The sequence below is a fragment of the Sprattus sprattus genome (assembly GCF_963457725.1).
Source record: "Sprattus sprattus genome assembly, chromosome: 15".
Lineage (NCBI taxonomy): Eukaryota > Metazoa > Chordata > Actinopteri > Clupeiformes > Clupeidae > Sprattus > Sprattus sprattus.
Window position 1 is genome coordinate 17,119,613 of NC_137913.1, and position 17,276 is coordinate 17,136,888.

General features: G+C 46.3%; 1 protein-coding gene across 8 annotated transcripts in view; it reads left to right on the plus strand.

Moving 5' to 3' along the window:
• ncor2 (nuclear receptor corepressor 2) overlaps positions 1-12,921 on the plus strand; it is a 93,087-nt gene extending 80,166 nt beyond the window's left edge. For 4 of the 8 annotated variants that reach the window (XM_080852980.1, XM_080852982.1, XM_080852983.1 and 1 more), the window contains 13 exons: positions 226-486; positions 2,183-2,332; positions 2,625-2,945; positions 3,123-3,303; positions 3,574-4,121; positions 6,602-6,741; positions 7,017-7,186; positions 7,288-7,419; positions 7,545-7,678; positions 7,885-7,938; positions 8,218-8,406; positions 9,096-9,278; positions 9,398-12,921. In XM_080852980.1, the coding sequence (XP_080709106.1) occupies positions 226-486; positions 2,183-2,332; positions 2,625-2,945; positions 3,123-3,303; positions 3,574-4,121; positions 6,602-6,741; positions 7,017-7,186; positions 7,288-7,419; positions 7,545-7,678; positions 7,885-7,938; positions 8,218-8,406; positions 9,096-9,278; positions 9,398-9,582 (2,648 nt within the window). In that variant the 3' untranslated portion in view covers positions 9,583-12,921. The remainder of the gene's footprint in view (positions 1-225; positions 487-2,182; positions 2,333-2,624; positions 2,946-3,122; positions 3,304-3,573; positions 4,122-6,601; positions 6,742-7,016; positions 7,187-7,287; positions 7,420-7,544; positions 7,679-7,884; positions 7,939-8,217; positions 8,407-9,095; positions 9,279-9,397) is intronic. The other 4 variants (XM_080852985.1, XM_080852987.1, XM_080852984.1 and 1 more) reach the window with 2 other exon arrangements.
• Positions 12,922-17,276: the final 4,355 nt, after the last annotated feature.

Below are 17,276 nucleotides of genomic sequence, written 5' to 3' on the forward strand. Positions count from 1 at the left end.
TGAAACATATTTCATCATCCATGCAATAGTGTACTTTCTAAAGCCCTCATCAAACTTTATTTCTGTGTATTTATTCATTCCATGTCATCGTGCCTATTGGTCTGATATGTCTTTTTATAATCGACAGGTTTCAATCATAAGTTTCTAAACGAAATTCATCCTTAGTTCAGTGGTTCCCTGGACCACATATTCTAACCCTTTTCTCCTTTTCTGACCCTTGCACAGCTGCTGCTGCCTACTACCTGCCCCGTCACCTGACCCCAGGACCGGGCTACCCCCACCCCTACCCACCCTTCCTGATTCGTGGCTACCCAGAGACAGCAGCCCTGGAGAACCGTCACACTCTCTTCACCGACTACATCACCTCCCAGCAGATGCACCAGTGGCCAGCCGCCGCTGCCATGGCAGCCCAGAGGCCAGACCTGCTGCGCACCCTCTCCCCCCGAGACCAGCCCCTCCCCATGCCCTACTCTCCTGCACCCCGGGGTGAGACACACACACACACACACACACACACACACACACACACACACACACAAATAAACACAAATATATTTTCATAAAGTATGAATTGTAAAAGACAACAACACATGGTCGACTGAATCATGTTCACTGAGATGTAGAAAAACAACCCATGGTTCAGTTAAATGACGTCAGATTCTCTGCTTCTTCAACTCATTCCCTCTTTCTCCCCTTTTACAGTGCATGCAAAGCACAGTTATCTGGAGGGTTTTTCTTCTGCTTATTCTTCTTTTTTTGGTGTGGAGCCTAGTTTTCACTCGTGAGAAGTGTGAGGAAAGCGGTTCTCAGCAAAAATAAACAGTATTAACTAGTCATATTGACATCATACCAGCGGCATTACATAAACTGACACCTTTCACTGCCGTCTCGAGGTGTGCTATATGTCAGACGTGACAAATATAAATATTATAATTTTAACCATGTCAGCAATTGCATGTCATGAAAGGGGAAACATCAGTGGTGTGATTACACACATTCAACCTAGATGCAGCAGCATAAGGCCTTATTCCTCAATATCTTCCATTTCTTTGTCTCATGCTCGCAACCACCACATGAATGACTTCCTATCTATCTATCTTGCTTTCTTTCTTTCTTTCTTTAACTCTATTTTAATGTTCTGATCACCTTCCCAGTCTCACGCTCAATGCTTTCTGTCTCTATCTCTCTTGTTCTCTGTCTCCATCTTTTAATCTGTCAGCCTTCCCTCCTTCTCCTCTGTCTCTCTCTGCATGCCTTGAACTGCGTTAATTGTCCTGATCTGTTACTTAATATTTATTTTCCATTTTTTACTTTTGCTTTGCATGCACCGGTATTTCCTTCAGGAGATGCAAATTTAGTATCCATTTAATTCTCCCTCATTAAACACTTCCTCCATTTTCTGCTTCATGTATCGCTCTGCCTCTTACTCATCAGGAATTCCCTGCCCTCCTGTAGCTGTGTCACCCATCTCGCTCTCTTGTGTTGGGGGCAGTTGTTCCCCTGTCCACACCAGTCCATCTTGGCGATGAGTCAGTCTCAACCACTCATGTCTCAGTAGACCAAATATCGACCCAATACAGGTGCTCTCCACGCCAGCCTCCTCCAATCAGGAAAGAGCTGAGATTAGTGCCCTCTGCACCCCTGTCTTCCCCACCCTGCTCTTGTGTTAGGGGAGTATGAACGACGAGGGCTATGTATGTGTGAGTCGGCATGCAAGTGCTGGGAGAGCGTTAAGAACCCTTTTCTGAAACTCAACACACACACCCTCCCCCTGTATAATCTATGTGGAACTCACACTCTCAGACATCGTTAAGGGCTCTTCTTATTTGGCCCCTGTGGCTGTAGAACTGCCACAAGCCTTGTATATTTATTCCCTTAGTTAGTGCTTGACCCTGTCTCTGTCATTTCGCTTCTAAGTCGGAAACCCATTGTTAATGGACATTGTACCCACTTGTGTTGTGCTTGTTCAAGTGGAGCTCTTTTCCCTTGTCCAAATCAAAACCAGAGCTCAGTTACTCGCTCACCTCTACTTCATCCCATCACCAACCGAACTCTGTAGCAGTCCAGCCAGAGGCCAACAGGCCAAGGAGCACAGTGTAGGCGGGGCCGCGTACACACCGATTTGGTGTGTGTAGAGGCTGGTGACAAACAGAGCTCTCCCTGTGCCCCTCTCCCTTCCTAGGTGTCATGGACCTATCTCAGGTGCACTTACCTGTCCTGGTCCCTCCCTCCGCAGGGACGTCCGCCTCCCCCATGGACCGGATCACCTACATCCCTGGAGCCACCGGCTCTTTCCCCAGCAGGCCATACACCACTTCACCCATCTCGCCTGGTGAGCGCGCACACACACACACACACACACACACACACACACACACACTGCAGCTCACTTTGCCCACTATACCTGGCATGCACCGTATGCACACATACATGCACATGTTTAGAATTAAACCACCGCAATCGGTCAAAAAGCCACAAATGTATTCACCGTTCACATCTCCTCAGCTAACAATTAACAGTGTCATTGCTACCCAAAAGTGGTAGCTGCTGTCTTGTGTTAACCCTCATGAACTTTACCTCATGTCCAGTTTTCACAACTCAGACATCTCTGTTCTGTTCTACAGTGGGCCAAGCACACATGAACAAGATGCCAGGAACGCCGCAGTCCTCGGAACGTGAGCGCGAGAGGGACCGGGAGCGGGAACGCGAGCGGGACCGAGAGAGGGACCGAGAGAGGGAACGTGACCAGGAGAGACAGAGGGATCACGAAAGGAGCAGAGAGAGGGAGCGCGAGAGAGACCGGGAGAAGGAGAGAGAACGCGAACGAGAGCGTGACCGTGACAGGGAGAGGGAGAGAGACCGAGATCGGGATCGGGACCGGGACCGGGAGAAGTCTGGATCCATGGGACACGGGAATGTGGAACACGCTCCCATATGGAGACCAGGTGAGGGGATTGGCAGCCAACCAGACACATGCACCTCTCTTTACTGGTCATGCATCATCTACTGTTGACAAACTGGCTACAGGAGATATAAATATCCATAATGTGTGTGTATGTATTCATGTTCAAGCACATTCGATGTGCTCATCTGTGTTCTCTTCCTGCCTCCTTACCCTCCAGGCCATGAGCAGAGTCCTGTCAGCAGCAGCAGCGGTCGCCCTCAGTCCCACCCCTACAGCCACCATCACTCCCCCGTGTCTCCCCGCACACAGGACGGTGCTCAGCAGCGGCCCAGTGTCCTCCACAACACCGTGGGCAAGAGCATGCCTGTGCCCGACCACTCCAACCCCTCTGTACTGAGGTAAGATGGACCAGCATCGCCTATCTGCCTGATTACACAAAGCCATACTAGCATCATTTAGGATGCAGTTACTGTTTTTTAAGGCAACTAAGTAGTCGTTATAGTAGAGCATCATGATGTAACAGGCCACTACGGTCTCACTATTGTATGGAGCGCATTTGGTTGCTCTATGGAGAAGACTGGGTTTCATTGATCTTCTGTACTGTTGCTGGAGGGCTGGTGCTGTCGGACCACTCACATGTACTGTCTCTGTGTTTGTTCCTCTTGTAGGCCTTTGCCACAGGGCTCTTCCCGTTACCCGGGCTACGGTAGCCACCTCCAGCGCCAGGGGCTACCTGGTGAGGCCTACCAGGCCAGCATGGACGCTGGCGGGGGCAAAGACATGAGCCGCGAGGGTGTTGGCAAAAGCCACCGAGGGGGTGGAGGCATGCCTAAAAACCCCCAGGACTCTTCATCCTCCACGGGCAAGTCTGACCCCAAGCTGGCCAGCCCGGGCCAAGGGGGGGTGTACTCCTCGCCCTACACCCAGGCCTCGCTCATGGGCCACCAGCAGGGCAGAGGGCACCCCCTCATGGACAGTGGAGGTGGCGCGGCATCAGCTGGGGGCCGCGGTGATGGCGGCAGCAGCGGCGGCAGCGCATCAAGTAGGGAAAAGACTCAAAGCAAAGCGATGTCCGTGCAGGAGGAAGAGCTCCGGGCACTCGGTAAGACCACCATGACAGCGGCCAACTTCATAAACGCGATTATCATGCGTCAAATTTCTTGTGACACGGGAATGCCGGAGGCGGGGCCACTCGGGGCCAACGGCACCTGTGAGGGTAAGACGCTCTGGAGCAACCGGGGCTCTTTTCAACCCCCCACCCCCCCCTCCCCCTCCCTTCTTGCCCCCACCCCTTACCCTCTCAACCCTCTCCCTCTCCTGCTCTGTTCCTCCCTCCCTCCCTCCCTCCCTCCCCTGCTCCCCTTCGTCTGTGGCCTATTGCACGCTGTGGTGGTTGGCATTCATCAGAATCAATTCCAATTCATGAACACATTCGCTTTTTTTTTTATTTCTCTCTCTCCTTGTTTTTGTTATTTAAGTCTACTTTATCCATCTCTAATCCGCTGCTATGCTGTTACATTAGGTTTGAATGCCTTCAGTTGGACTTGGTAGCTGTTACACTTACATACGATTGGTTTATTATTGTTGTTCCCATCAGATTTGGGTCAGTACAATTTTTTGTGCGAAATAAATTCCTCTGAAATGATGTAGATAGAGAGGAATTTATACTCCAAACTCCAAATGAATGACAAAAAAGAAAACTAATCTGAAACCGTTTACTCCAAAAGTCAATATAAATGTGGATGTTTAAATCTTATTAGACTTAACCACAACCTTGTGCCAAGAATTCCAGTGGCACCAATCTCGTAAAGAGTAAGACAATTTGTTTATTGGAAAACCAAGCCAACACGTGGAAAGCAATGGGCCCAGCGAATCACCTTAAAGAGAACGCCTGTGTTCAGAGAGCACCCGAGGCCTGAGCGCTGACCGACTCACGGGCAGGACCCCTCCTCAGTTTGGCCCCGCCTCGCTCACCCAGCGGTAGTTTGAGTTTGAGGATGCTAGTGTCGCTACGCGCTATTGGCTGTGCTTGAGCTTCAGCTTTGACGCCCCGACTGCAGTCCTGCAGCACCTGAGGTTGCCCGCATCCCCCCCCCCCCCCCCCATCCACCCAGTCCATTTGGAAGCGCGAGGCTTAGCGTCTTTACGTGGGGGCCTGTACCCAACAGCTACACAGAAGCTTCAGTCCCAATAAAACTGTGCCTTCCCCCCTCCTCTTCACTCATGTCTTCTCATGTGTCCTGCATGTCCCCATAAACCACGATAATTAGTGCCGATTCCACACACACACACACACATACACGCTCACTCGCACAAGCACACAAGCACACTCAATCACACTTCCAAATCCTTTCGGCCCATTCTCCGCTGTGTAGCATCAAAGAGGGTGGTGATTCCATGTGCGGGGGAAGGAGAATGAATGCTCGCCGCTTTACGCAGTGTTTATTGTGTGCATAATTTTATTTATTTATTTTCTGTCGACCTGTTTGTTAATTTCCACCCTTCATTTGTCGAAGCTTTTCACGTTGCTCAGAGTGTTTGTTGCTGGACAGGGACAGGGACAGGGACAGTGATAGTGACACATTACATAGATAGTACAGAGAGATGAGGCTGATGAGGAAATAGTCTTTTGTCAGACGGACAGAGGGCTTAGTTGGCAAAGCTACTGGTCCTCTTCCTCATTCGCATGTGTAAGCAATTTAGAGAAGCACACTGTTGTCCAACAGACCAAGAGGTTTTAATCAGGTGGTACCCTTCCATAATAACTTCTCCAATATTTTCACCCCTTGTACATTGTGCAGGTGTTTAACATGTGAGCATGTAGCTTCTCTGTGATGGTAAGTGACACAGCTAGAGATTCATGATGTGTGCAGTGCAGGTCAGCTCAGGGTTTGGGTGCAGAATAAAGACGATAGACGTGTGTACACTAGAAGTGTATTGGTACACAAAAGTCACGGTTCTGTTCACACCACAGTTTTCACATCGCGGTTGGGTTGGGTTCAGTACATCAGGGAAAAAGGCAGCAAAAACAAATAAAAGGCTAGGCTTGAACAGACAGTAGCACAAGTTACAGTTTGTTCCACCAAGTGTCGCAGGTGGGTCTTCTAGCTCTTGTGTGTCATTTGAATATGCCATAGCCAATCAGCTTGAGCTAAGCTTAGCATGGCATGCTGCTAAGGTTTCTGGCTAGAACTTGCATGTGAAAAGTGGTGAAATTTGGTTCTGCGATACTTTCATCATTCTTCACACATAGGTAACCGCGTATTCTCTGTACGCCTGCATGCACTGCATCCCATTGTGACGGTTCGGAACCAATAGACGTACTGTTATACCCCTAGGGTACACATATCAGTTTGAAAAAGGAAGTTGGGTCATTTCAGAGAAAATATATACAACAAATCGGCATTCCATGCATTTCAAGCATTTCGGGTCATTTTTGTTTGTAGGGTCAGCTAGGGCAGAAAGGACAGCTGTAGTGTGCTAGTAGAGTTGTGTCCGAGGTTCTTCATGCAGCTGTGTATTTGTGTTTGTGTGTGTGTGACTGCTCTGTTGTTAGTCATGGTCTCTGCTCATTGTCATTCAGTGTGTTTGAGAGCCTCTGCTGGTGATTTTATGTTTTCTTTTTGTGTGTGTGTGTGTGTGTGTGTGTGTGTGTGTGTGTGCGTGTGTGTGTGCGCACGCCCTTCCCCTCTGCAGCCCAACAGAAAGCAGTGGCGATGGAGCAGCACGGCCTCTATCGGCCGCCCTCTGAGGAGCGCCTCTCCCCTGGCCAGCAGTCCCAATCCCCACACGTCAAAGGCAGCCAGAGGGTGGTCACCTTGGCCCAGCACATCAGCGTAAGTCTGCCATTTGGGTCTGAATGTGTGTGTCTGTCTCACTGACCTCCATCATGTTTGGCCATGTGTGGCAACTTAAGTTTCTATTCACAATTGTCTTGTGTGAGTGCAAGAAAACGTTCTATACCTAATGGTGTGTGTGTGTGTGTGTGTGTGTGTGTGTGTGTGCGCGCACATACATGATTATATGAATACTTAGTTTAACTAGTTTGTGTGAGAGATTGTCTATTAGACTGCAGCCTTGACTAACTCATCCTCTCTCTTCTCCCCTACAGGAGGTTATCACTAAGGACTACACCCGGCAAAGCCAGCAGTCTCAGATGGGCAGCCAGTCCTCTCTGTTTGGGTACCAACGCTCCCCGGGCCTGGACCTCACCCGGCCTCCCAGTGCCCCCCAGACCCAGAGCGGCATCCAGGAGTCCTCGGGAGAGAGGCTGAGAGACCGGTAAGAGCTGAAGCACGCAGCATGGGCAGAGATAAAGCCCCTTTGACAAACAATACAAAGTCTTTATATCAGGTTAAAATGGTCTGTGTGTGTGTGTGCAGATCTCCTCCTCAGAGTAAGCAGTCTCCAGTGAGCATGTCCGCCGATGGCATAGAGCCGGTGTCACCACCAGGGGGCGTCTCTGAGGCAGAGTCTCAGGGGGCTTCCTACCCAGATGACCAGGGGGAGCAAGTGTAAGACACTCACCTATGCAGTCCCACACATAGCCTCACACATGGCCTATAAAGCAGTCATGAACACGCTCTTTTTGCATTCAGACACTTAATCCCTGCTCTGTCCCTCCGTCTGTCTCTGACAGAATGGGCTCTCGTTCTCCGGCTAGTGGCTCCCAGCCTCCAGCCTTCTTCAGCAAACTGACGGAGAGCAACTCCGCCATCGTCAAGTCGAAGAAGCAAGAGATGATCAAGAAGATCGGCAACGAAGCCGACTTCAGTGAGTTGGCACTCTCTCACACACAGAAGCCAGCATTCTCTGGTTTCACACACACATTTTCAAAGAGGTGAAATTATTGAGCCCTGGCCAAACTGACAGATGGCCTAAAACGATACTATTTTATTTTACTGTAGATATGATTTTTCTGTGTGATGAGGTTTGTTAATCTGAGTACCTCTGTGGAACTTCTTCTCTCCCTCACTCAGATCCAGCTCAGCCCGGCACAGAGATCTTCAACATGCCAGCCTCCACCACTTCTGGTTAGTTTCACACACACACACACACACACACACACACACACACACACATTTGCACACACCTGTGATCAGAACCGACCATCAGTTATACAAGCACACCTCCATAAGCACCAATACAATAAACTCCCTTTTCCTTTTTCCCACGGCTATAAACTCCTTCCCTTTTCTGCTTCCTTTCTGCCCCATTTCTCTACTCTTCCACTCCTCGCTCATTTCTCCTCCCACCCTCTCTCTTTCTCTCTTTCTCTTCCTCTTCCTCTCCCTCTCTCTTCTCTCTCTCAGGTCCCGTGAGTGTGCGTAGTCATCCGGCTCCAGAGACGGGCGGAAACACCATTGGCCTGGAGGCCATAATCCGCAAGGCCCTGATGGGCAAATACGACGAACAAGGTGAAGATCGCCCGCCGACCTCCATGGGCCCCACCTCCACGACCCCTTCCGGTGCCGAGGGTCACCAGGAGGAGTCCTACTCAGGTGAGCACACATTGGAACCTGGTTCGCTAGGGGATAGAAACATCAGGCCGAGGCTTTCCAAGTCCTCCTGTCTCTAAGTGAAGTTTCCCTATGAGACATCACCGTACCTAATGACTGCTGTGGCCTTACTACTCATACCTTGGTGGAGCCTGGCTGTTTTTAAAATAGTCCTACATCATTCATAGTTTTGTGTGTGTTTTTGAGCTTGAAAATGATATCAATGGGACTGAAAATAGTTTGTATGCAATTTTAACTCAGCTGCTTTCTGGCTCTTGTTTGATGTTGGTGCAAGTGACACTCCTCCTCTCTCTCTCTCTCTCTCTCTTTCTGTGTGTGTGTGTGTGTGTGTGTGTGTGTGTGTGTGTGTGTGTGTGTGTGTGTGTGTGTGTGTGTGTGTGTGTGTGTGTTATATGTATGTGTGTGTTTATATGTATGTGTGTGTTTATATGTATGTGTGTGTTTATATGTATGTGTGTGTTTATATGTATGTGTGTGTTTATATGTATGTGTGTGTTTATATGTATGTGTGTGTTTATATGTATGTGTGTGTTTATATGTATGTGTGTGTTTGTGTGTGTGTTTATATGTATGTGTGTGTTTGTGTGTGTGTTTATATGTGTGTGTGTGTTTGTGTGTGTGTTTATGTGTGTTTGTGTGTGTGTGTTTGCGTGTGTATACATCGTGTGCAGGAGCAGGCAAGCTGAAGTCCAGCGGAGGCAGCCGCTCTAACGGGCGCAAGGCCAAGTCTCCAGGTCCGGGTCTGTCTGGCGGGGAGAGGCCGTCCTCTGTGTCCTCCGTCCACTCAGAGGGAGACTGCAACCGCCGCACGCCCCTCACCAACCGCGTGTGGGAAGACCGGCCCTCCTCTACTGGTACAGACACACAGACACACCTTACTAACTGCACCTGTATTGATTGATATTCAGTAACAACACACAGACAGACCCCAACCCCTGCTTTCCTTTAATCACTCTTTCTTTCTCTTTCTCAGGTCCCACTCCATTTCCCTACAACCCCCTCACCATGACGATGCGTCTGCCCATGGTTCCTGGCCCTGCCCCTTCCCCCACTCAGACCAATCAGAGTGGCCAAGGGGCAAGCCAAGGCCGTGCCTGGGAGGAAGAGCCTAAACCCTTGCTGTGCTCTCAGTACGAGACGCTGTCCGACAGCGAGTAAGGGGGACCCAAACACACACACACACACCGCTCTCAATGACCAGAACAATGCCCCAGACTGTTGAGAAATCCATTGCATCTGTCGCTGCCGCTGCCGTTGCATTAGTCTCACTGACCAAAACACTCAGATCAAACTCACTCATAATGCACAGGAAGAAATGGGCCCAAGATGGAACTGCAAACACACACACACACTCAGACACAAACACACACACACACACACACACTTGCCCCACCCAACCCCTGAGCTCCATTATATACCTCACACTCCCTGCTGTGGCCCCCACTGATGCAAAGGCAGTGAGTGGTTACGTGTGTGTACTTGTGTTTGTTTTTATTTGTTTGTTTGTTTTTTTTTCCTTCCACTACTGCGTAGGTGTGAGTGTGTGTGAATATGTATAAAGATGTCTGTTTAGTGGATTCTTTTTCTGCACATCCACATTAGCTGTGTGCGTTCACTCCAGGACTAGTCTTTACAAGAGTCACTTTTTCAGAATTCCCTTTGCAATTTTCCTCTTTGTCACATGTGTCTGTTCTCTTTCTCTGGCCTTATTAATGCACACACACACTCACACACACACACACACACACACACACACAGCGTCGCCATGCTCAGCACAGGGCTCTGTGCGCTCATGGCTCTTCAAGTCCTAAGCCAACCACCCGAACATACACGCACACACACACACACGCACACACGTACATACATACATAAATACAGAGGCACCTTGTCTCCTCACATGTGACTGAAGGACTCAAGGCTCAGTGTTGGAGTCAAGAGACTCACTAACTAGCTTAACAAACACACCTCCAGCAACAAAGTGGAGCCAGTGTGGCCCTCGTACAATCCTTACTCTGGATCCAAGATGGCTGATAGGAACAGCCCCCCCCCCCCCCCATTCCTCCATTCATACCAAGATCCAAAATGGCCAAATGGAACCTCCAGTTACCAGAGCCAATGGCTCTCAAAGCATCCAGTTTCCCCAGCTAGACGAGAGCTCTGCTGCCATCAGAGTGCATCCGAGCATTTCCCCCCCCCTTTTATTTCAATTTTATTTGTGGACAGTCCTGTGTAAAGTGAGCTACAGTTAATTTTCTTTGACGGTGATTTGTATTCTTTTATTGCTCATTACTTTTTGGGATTGTGTCAAATGATAGGATATCTGTTTATGCATTTTTGCAATGATGTGTTCAAGTGGGAGGGTCATATCATTTTGGTTTACAGGGTACACATATGTCCACATGTCACATGTCTGTCTGTCACATGTTCAAGCATACTTTCATTTTCCTCCTGTTCTCTTTTCATTGTCATTTATTTTTCATTTATTTTTTTTTCATTATAAGTGCACCTTGTCGACTCCAGACATGGAAGCCCTGTCACAAGAGGCATGTTTGGCGTCCCGAGACCTGATTGGCTCGCTTTCACAGGGGATGTATCTTTGATTTTTACGTTTGTTTACCTTGTGTATTGTATCTGCGTCAAGCACTTAGCGTCTGGCCTGGCTGTCTGGGCCTGCTCAGCCCAGAGAGGGACCTCACACGGCAACGACACTTTACTGCGAAAGGAAAAAAAAACAACAAAGAGCTTCTGTCTGAATATCAAACCCTAACCCTCCCCCTCCATGCCACCTTGCCTGCTGATTCGCTTGGCGTTGATGCGTCGTTGTTGTTGTTGTCGGATGTTTGGATCTGCCCGCACCCATGGATAAACGACAATCATGGTGAGAAGGAGAGGATGAGGTGAGTAGAGCTGCCTCTCTCTCTCTCTCTCTCAGGTTCACCCTGCCCTCACTTGGGAAAGTATGCATGTCAGATGTCAGGAATGTTCAGCCGAGCAACCCAACAGAAACACGACGGCAGAGGCACACGCGCTGCCCGAAGGCCTGGGCAACCTCTAAACCCTGGCCTCCCAACTCTACAGTAAAACAGGAGGTCTGGCCTCTTAGCCTGGCACATCCCTGTCCCGTCCCAAACCCCACACTTTGTCCTGTACAGTCCCACTTCTCCATGTCAAGTGCCATCTCCAGTAGTACACGTGAGCACGATTGAAGGTATGAAGTACTTGGAGGCTGCTCGTCATGGCCTTCATGTTAAAGTGTATACCTTCATGGCATCTTCCTTTTGTTTGGTTGTCCACTGTTCTGCTCTCATTATTCTGTAGAGTTGGAGAAGGCAAGGTTCTTGTAAAAGGCCTTGCAGGCCAAGTTATGGAAGCTGATTGAATACATAAAAGACCCTGATCTCTCTCTTTTTTTTTTTAGCTGTTTATATCCTCTCTGGTGGCAGTGGTTTTAGTACTTTAGGATTAGCGTGGCATGAAGTATTTTTAAGATCAGCCATAAGCATATTAAGCCGCTTGTGTCTCACGGTGTTGATTTAACCTGAGAATTATTCTGAAAGTAAACCCATTTTACAGTCCCTCAATGGTTTTGTTCCATTTATAAACATTTTAACCCATTTTCAGAAATGTTTTTGCACTCAGATTTTTTCAATTTCTTCTGTCATCAATCTGGTGGTAATCATTGATGGTAAATGAACATGATGAAAGTGTGCGTGAGACCTCAGACTATTCAGTCATTTCTTAGCTTTTATATACGCCCCCAGTCCTCCACACCCTCACAGTCACAACAATATCACCACTGACGCACCAGTACATGCCAGTGTATTTTTTTTAATCATAAAAGACAGAGCACAAAGTCAGAGAATCATAATTCCACATATCACTCCCTCTCCTCCAATAATGGAAATCAAAGAACATGACGAACACCCCCGCCCTCCCCAGTTCTCTGCTAACTAACAATGAATTACTCTCATTGCATATGGGGTCTGCTTTGGATTATTGACAGATGCCATCACCCCCCAGGACTGCTGATTGAGGTGAAGGACTAAGGCCTGATGCTCGGGCTTCTGTCACACCAAGGGTAGGGGTAGAGAGTGGGGTTGGGATAGGAGTTGGCCATGGTTCAGAGCACCATTTTGTACTACCATGTTTGCGCATATGTGTTTCATTCATCCATTTTGCAGGATTTTTTTGTTCTTTTGTTTTGTTTTGTTTTTGTTTTGTTTTTTAATGACAACCCAGTGTAAAATAGACAGGATTTGTACATAGACATTAAGAGATGTACATATTTATGTGGCTTGCTGCAAGGTTGGTATTCACAGACAAAAAGAAAAAAAGAAAGAAAAAAATACTGTTCTCACTGTTTTTTTTCCTCCAGTTTAAACATGGCCCACCAGCAAGCTTTTGTGGATAGCAGTGTAAAAAAATACTCTTCAAACAAATTAAAAGTGAAAAAATACGTAAGACACTGCCTTAATGTTGAAATAAAAAGCTTATTGCCATTCACTTGATCTTGGTCTGGAGTTTTGTGTTCTACCTTTCGGTGTAGTTAATGAATATTTGAATCAAATAAATGTCACTTGTTATGTATCTCAAATATAAAAACATCATTGTAGAAGCAACACCAGTTTACCATCACTTGATTGCATTGTCTACATGAACACTTATCATGCCGTTTGCACGCTGTGTTGTGTCCCATGTAGGCATAAAGGCTGTACAGATGCAAGTGCAATAAGAAATCTACCACCAGAGGGCGCTGGTGTTATCCACTGTAGTCAACACTTTTTCCATAGTCAAGAGCACCGTTTCTGAAGGAGTATGTCACTTGAAAGGCAGCGTGATAGTCTTTAACCATCGTACTTTAGGATTATAGATATGAATGGGTAATTGATATAAAACTGAATGCACTGAGGGGTAGTTTTTTTTTATTATATTTATTTTCTTTGCTCTGGGTAACATTGTCGAATACATAATTCAGACATACATTTTAATAAGTAAAGGTTGGTAAGATGGCTGATTTGCTCACTAACAGTCATTTAGAGTAAATAAATAAATACATTACATACCTACTGGCTACATGTATACATACCTACATACATTCATACATACATACATGCTACATATACATATATTCATACACACATACTGTATATACACAAGTACATGAGTCGTGGGGTTATCACACAGTGAAAGTGTGTTTTTGACCTTACGGGGACTCGTATGGTCTTTCACTTCATACCATTGCTAATATATTATATACCAAACTAAAATAGTGCTTTCCTCACACTTATTTAAACATGTATTGAGGTGAGGTATTTTTCCTGGTGTGTTGAATATAATACTGTGCACATTTCAGTGTGGAGATCTCGTTAAGAGCTCAGGCTTTCATGTTGGGATGGATGCTGAACCCATTTGTCCTGTGAAGTGAAAGTGACTATGGCAGAGGTGGTGTAGACACACACACTCTGAAATCCACCTCTGCATTTGACCCATCCAGGGAAGTGACACACACACACAGTGAAGTGCAGTTACACACTAACCTGGAGCAGTGAGCTGCCTTTGACGGTGCCCGGGGAGCAGTGATCAGGGTTAGGTGCCTTGCTCAAGGGCACTTCAGCCGTGGATGTGGGCATGGGAGAGCAGTGGTCTACCACTTCCCCCGCCCACATTTTTCCTACTGGTTCGGGGATCGTACCGGCCACCCTACGGTTTCCGGCCTGAAACCCTAACCACTAGGCCACGGCTGCCCCATGCTGTGCTGTGCTGTGCTGTGGTACTGATGCTGATGCTGATGTCTACAGGTGGGTGGGAGTCAAGGCCAGTAGAAGTGGTGCCCACCCTGGTACACCTGACACAGGAGCTTTTTTGGAGCTGCAAGTTTTGATTACATTTTGTGGAACCACACAAGCAGTGGGATTTTGTGGTCCCTTTTGATTATCAAAATGAGTCCACACTGAATGCATATACAGCCGCGGAAAAAATTAAGAGACCACTTCAAAATTATCAGTTTCTCTGGTTTTACTATTTATTGGTATGTGTCAAAGTAAAATGTACATTTTTGTTTTATTCTATAACCTACTGGCAACATTCCTACCCAATTTCAAATAAAAATATTGTCATTTAGATCATTTATTTGCAGAAAAATGACAATTGGTCAAAATAGCAAAAAAGATGCAGTGTCTTCAGATCTCGAATAATGCAAAGAAAACAAGCTCATATTCATTTTTAAACTACACAATACTAATGCTTTAACTTAGGAAGAGTTCAGAAATCAATATTTGGTGGAATAACCTTGATTTAAAATCACAACTTTCATGTGTCTTGGCATGCTCTCCACCAGTCTTTCACATTGCCGTTGGGTGACTTTATGCTACTCCTGGCGCAAGAATTCAAGCAGCTCGGCTTCTTTTCATGGCTTGTGACCATCCATCTTCCTCTTGATCACTTTTCAGAGGTTTTTTATGGGATTCAGGTCTCGAAATTGGGCTGGCCATGACAGGGTCCTGATCTGGTGGTACTCCATCCACACCTTTACTGGCCTGGCTGGGTTGCATGGAGCATTGCCCTGCTGGAAAAAACACTTCTCAGAGTTGGGGAACATTGTCAGAGCAAAAGGAAGCAAGTTTTTCTTCCGGGACAACGTTGTACTTTGCCTGGCTGAGGTTTGTAAAAGACCATAAGGATTGAACCAAAGCGGACTGGAGGGTCTTCTAGTTCGTCTTCTCTGATGAGTCCAATTTTCAGCTTTGCCCAACACATGGTGGTCTGATGGTTAGACGGAGACCTGGAGAGGCCTACAAGCCACAGAGTCTTGCACCTACTGTGAAATTGGACTCATCAGAGAAGACGAACAAGACGACCTTCCAGTCCGCTTTGGTTCAATCCTTATGGTCTTTTACAAACCTCAGCCAGACAAAATACAACGTTGTCCCGGAAGAAAAACTTGCTTCCTTTTGCTCTGACAATGTTCCCCAACTCTGAGAAGTGTTTTTTCCAGCAGGGCAATGCTCCATGCCACCCAGCCAGGCCAGTAAAGGTGTGGATGGAGTACCACCAGATCAGGACCCTGTCATGGCCAGCCCAATTTCGAGACCTGAATCCCATAAAAAACCTCTGAAATGTGATCAAGAGGAAGATGGATGGTCACAAGCCATGAAAAGAAGCCGAGCTGCTTGAATTCTTGCACCAGGAGTAGCATAAAGTCACCCAACGGCAATGTGAAAGACTGGTGGAGAGCATGCCAAGACACATGAAAGTTGTGATTTTAAATCAAGGTTATTCCACCAAATATTGATTTCTGAACTCTTCCTAAGTTAAAGCATTAGTATTGTGTAGTTTAAAAATGAATATGAGCTTGTTTTCTTTGCATTATTCGAGATCTGAAGACACTGCATCTTTTTTGCTATTTTGACCAATTGTCATTTTTCTGCAAATAAATGATCTAAATGACAATATTTTTATTTGAAATTTGGTAGGAATGTTGCCAGTAGGTTATAGAATAAAACCAAAATGTACATTTTACTTTAACACATACCAATAAATAGTAAAACCAGAGAAACTGATCATTTTGAAGTGGTCTCTTAATTTTTTCCGCGGCTGTATATACAATGCATTGTTTCTTAGCGATTAAGTTGTTATTGTTTTTTTTAAACAATATATCCGTTTTTGAGCAATTTTGCCTCGGACAGTAAACAGTTAAGCAGTGTAATGTGTGAGACTTTACAACACTGGTGTTTGCTTTGAATGTAATGCTTAAAATGAACACAAGTTTGGGAATGTTTGGGTTGGGAATTTTTATTTTATTTAAGATATACATTTTTCCTCTTTAAATTATTTCCTCATCTGTTTTCCAAAACAAAAAGGACACCATCAACATGGGAAAATAAAATATACAAAAATATAAAGAAAATTATGAAGTGCCACATTGCCACATATACAACAGGAAAAGTATTTTACATAAACAAACAAATCCTCAAAACGTTAAGAAACAGGAACAGTAATCTATTGGAGTACTCTTTAATTAAAATGAAAATAAACTCTTATTTATCTTTGTTTATGAACATCCATCACATCAACCAACAAAGACTCTACACAGACCATCTTCACTTTCCTCAAACCCTCACAATGTTTCATTATCACACAAGTCCTGAACAAGGACTCACAGCGTTTGGTCTCGTTTACTGGACTTCTGTCAATAACTGAACCCTTGAATTACCCTTGTTTACAAGAGACCAGGCTGGTCCTGTTTCTTCGAAGGTTAGCGGAACTTAGTGAATAATCAACTAAACTTCCTGTTACCATCAGTTTACTCCACTCCGCATAATTCACACACTTCCAGACTTTCACCTTTTACTTAGGGGAGTTCCTGTGACCATCTTGTAGGGTGTCCAGATTGGTAAGAATTGCTTTAGAACCCTCAATTTGACTTTGACTTCAGGAGATGAGTTCCCATAATAGCTCACTTTCGTCAGTCCCACTTCCTGACATGAATTTCAATTGAGCTTTTGTGTAACAAATATAATATACATGCATAGTGAGGGAGATTAATTGGATCTGATCAGTTTCAGACCAGACCAGGAACAAATCCATTCCAGGCTTGGATGCTGTCTGAGTCCGATTAGCTTATTTATTTTTTTGGAAGTTGGTGTATCGATTCGTCAATCTGCAGCTACACCCCGACACTGCAGGACTGGAATGGCCTCCCCCGACGGCCCACTTAAGCCACACTTACATCCAGACAGACCCAACACAGGCCTGGTGAAACTCACTAGCCACAAGCCATCAACCACTTTCCATCGTTTATCCATGTCTTTTCAGACCGCTTTGTCCAAACATTTCTCCATTTGTATTTTGGC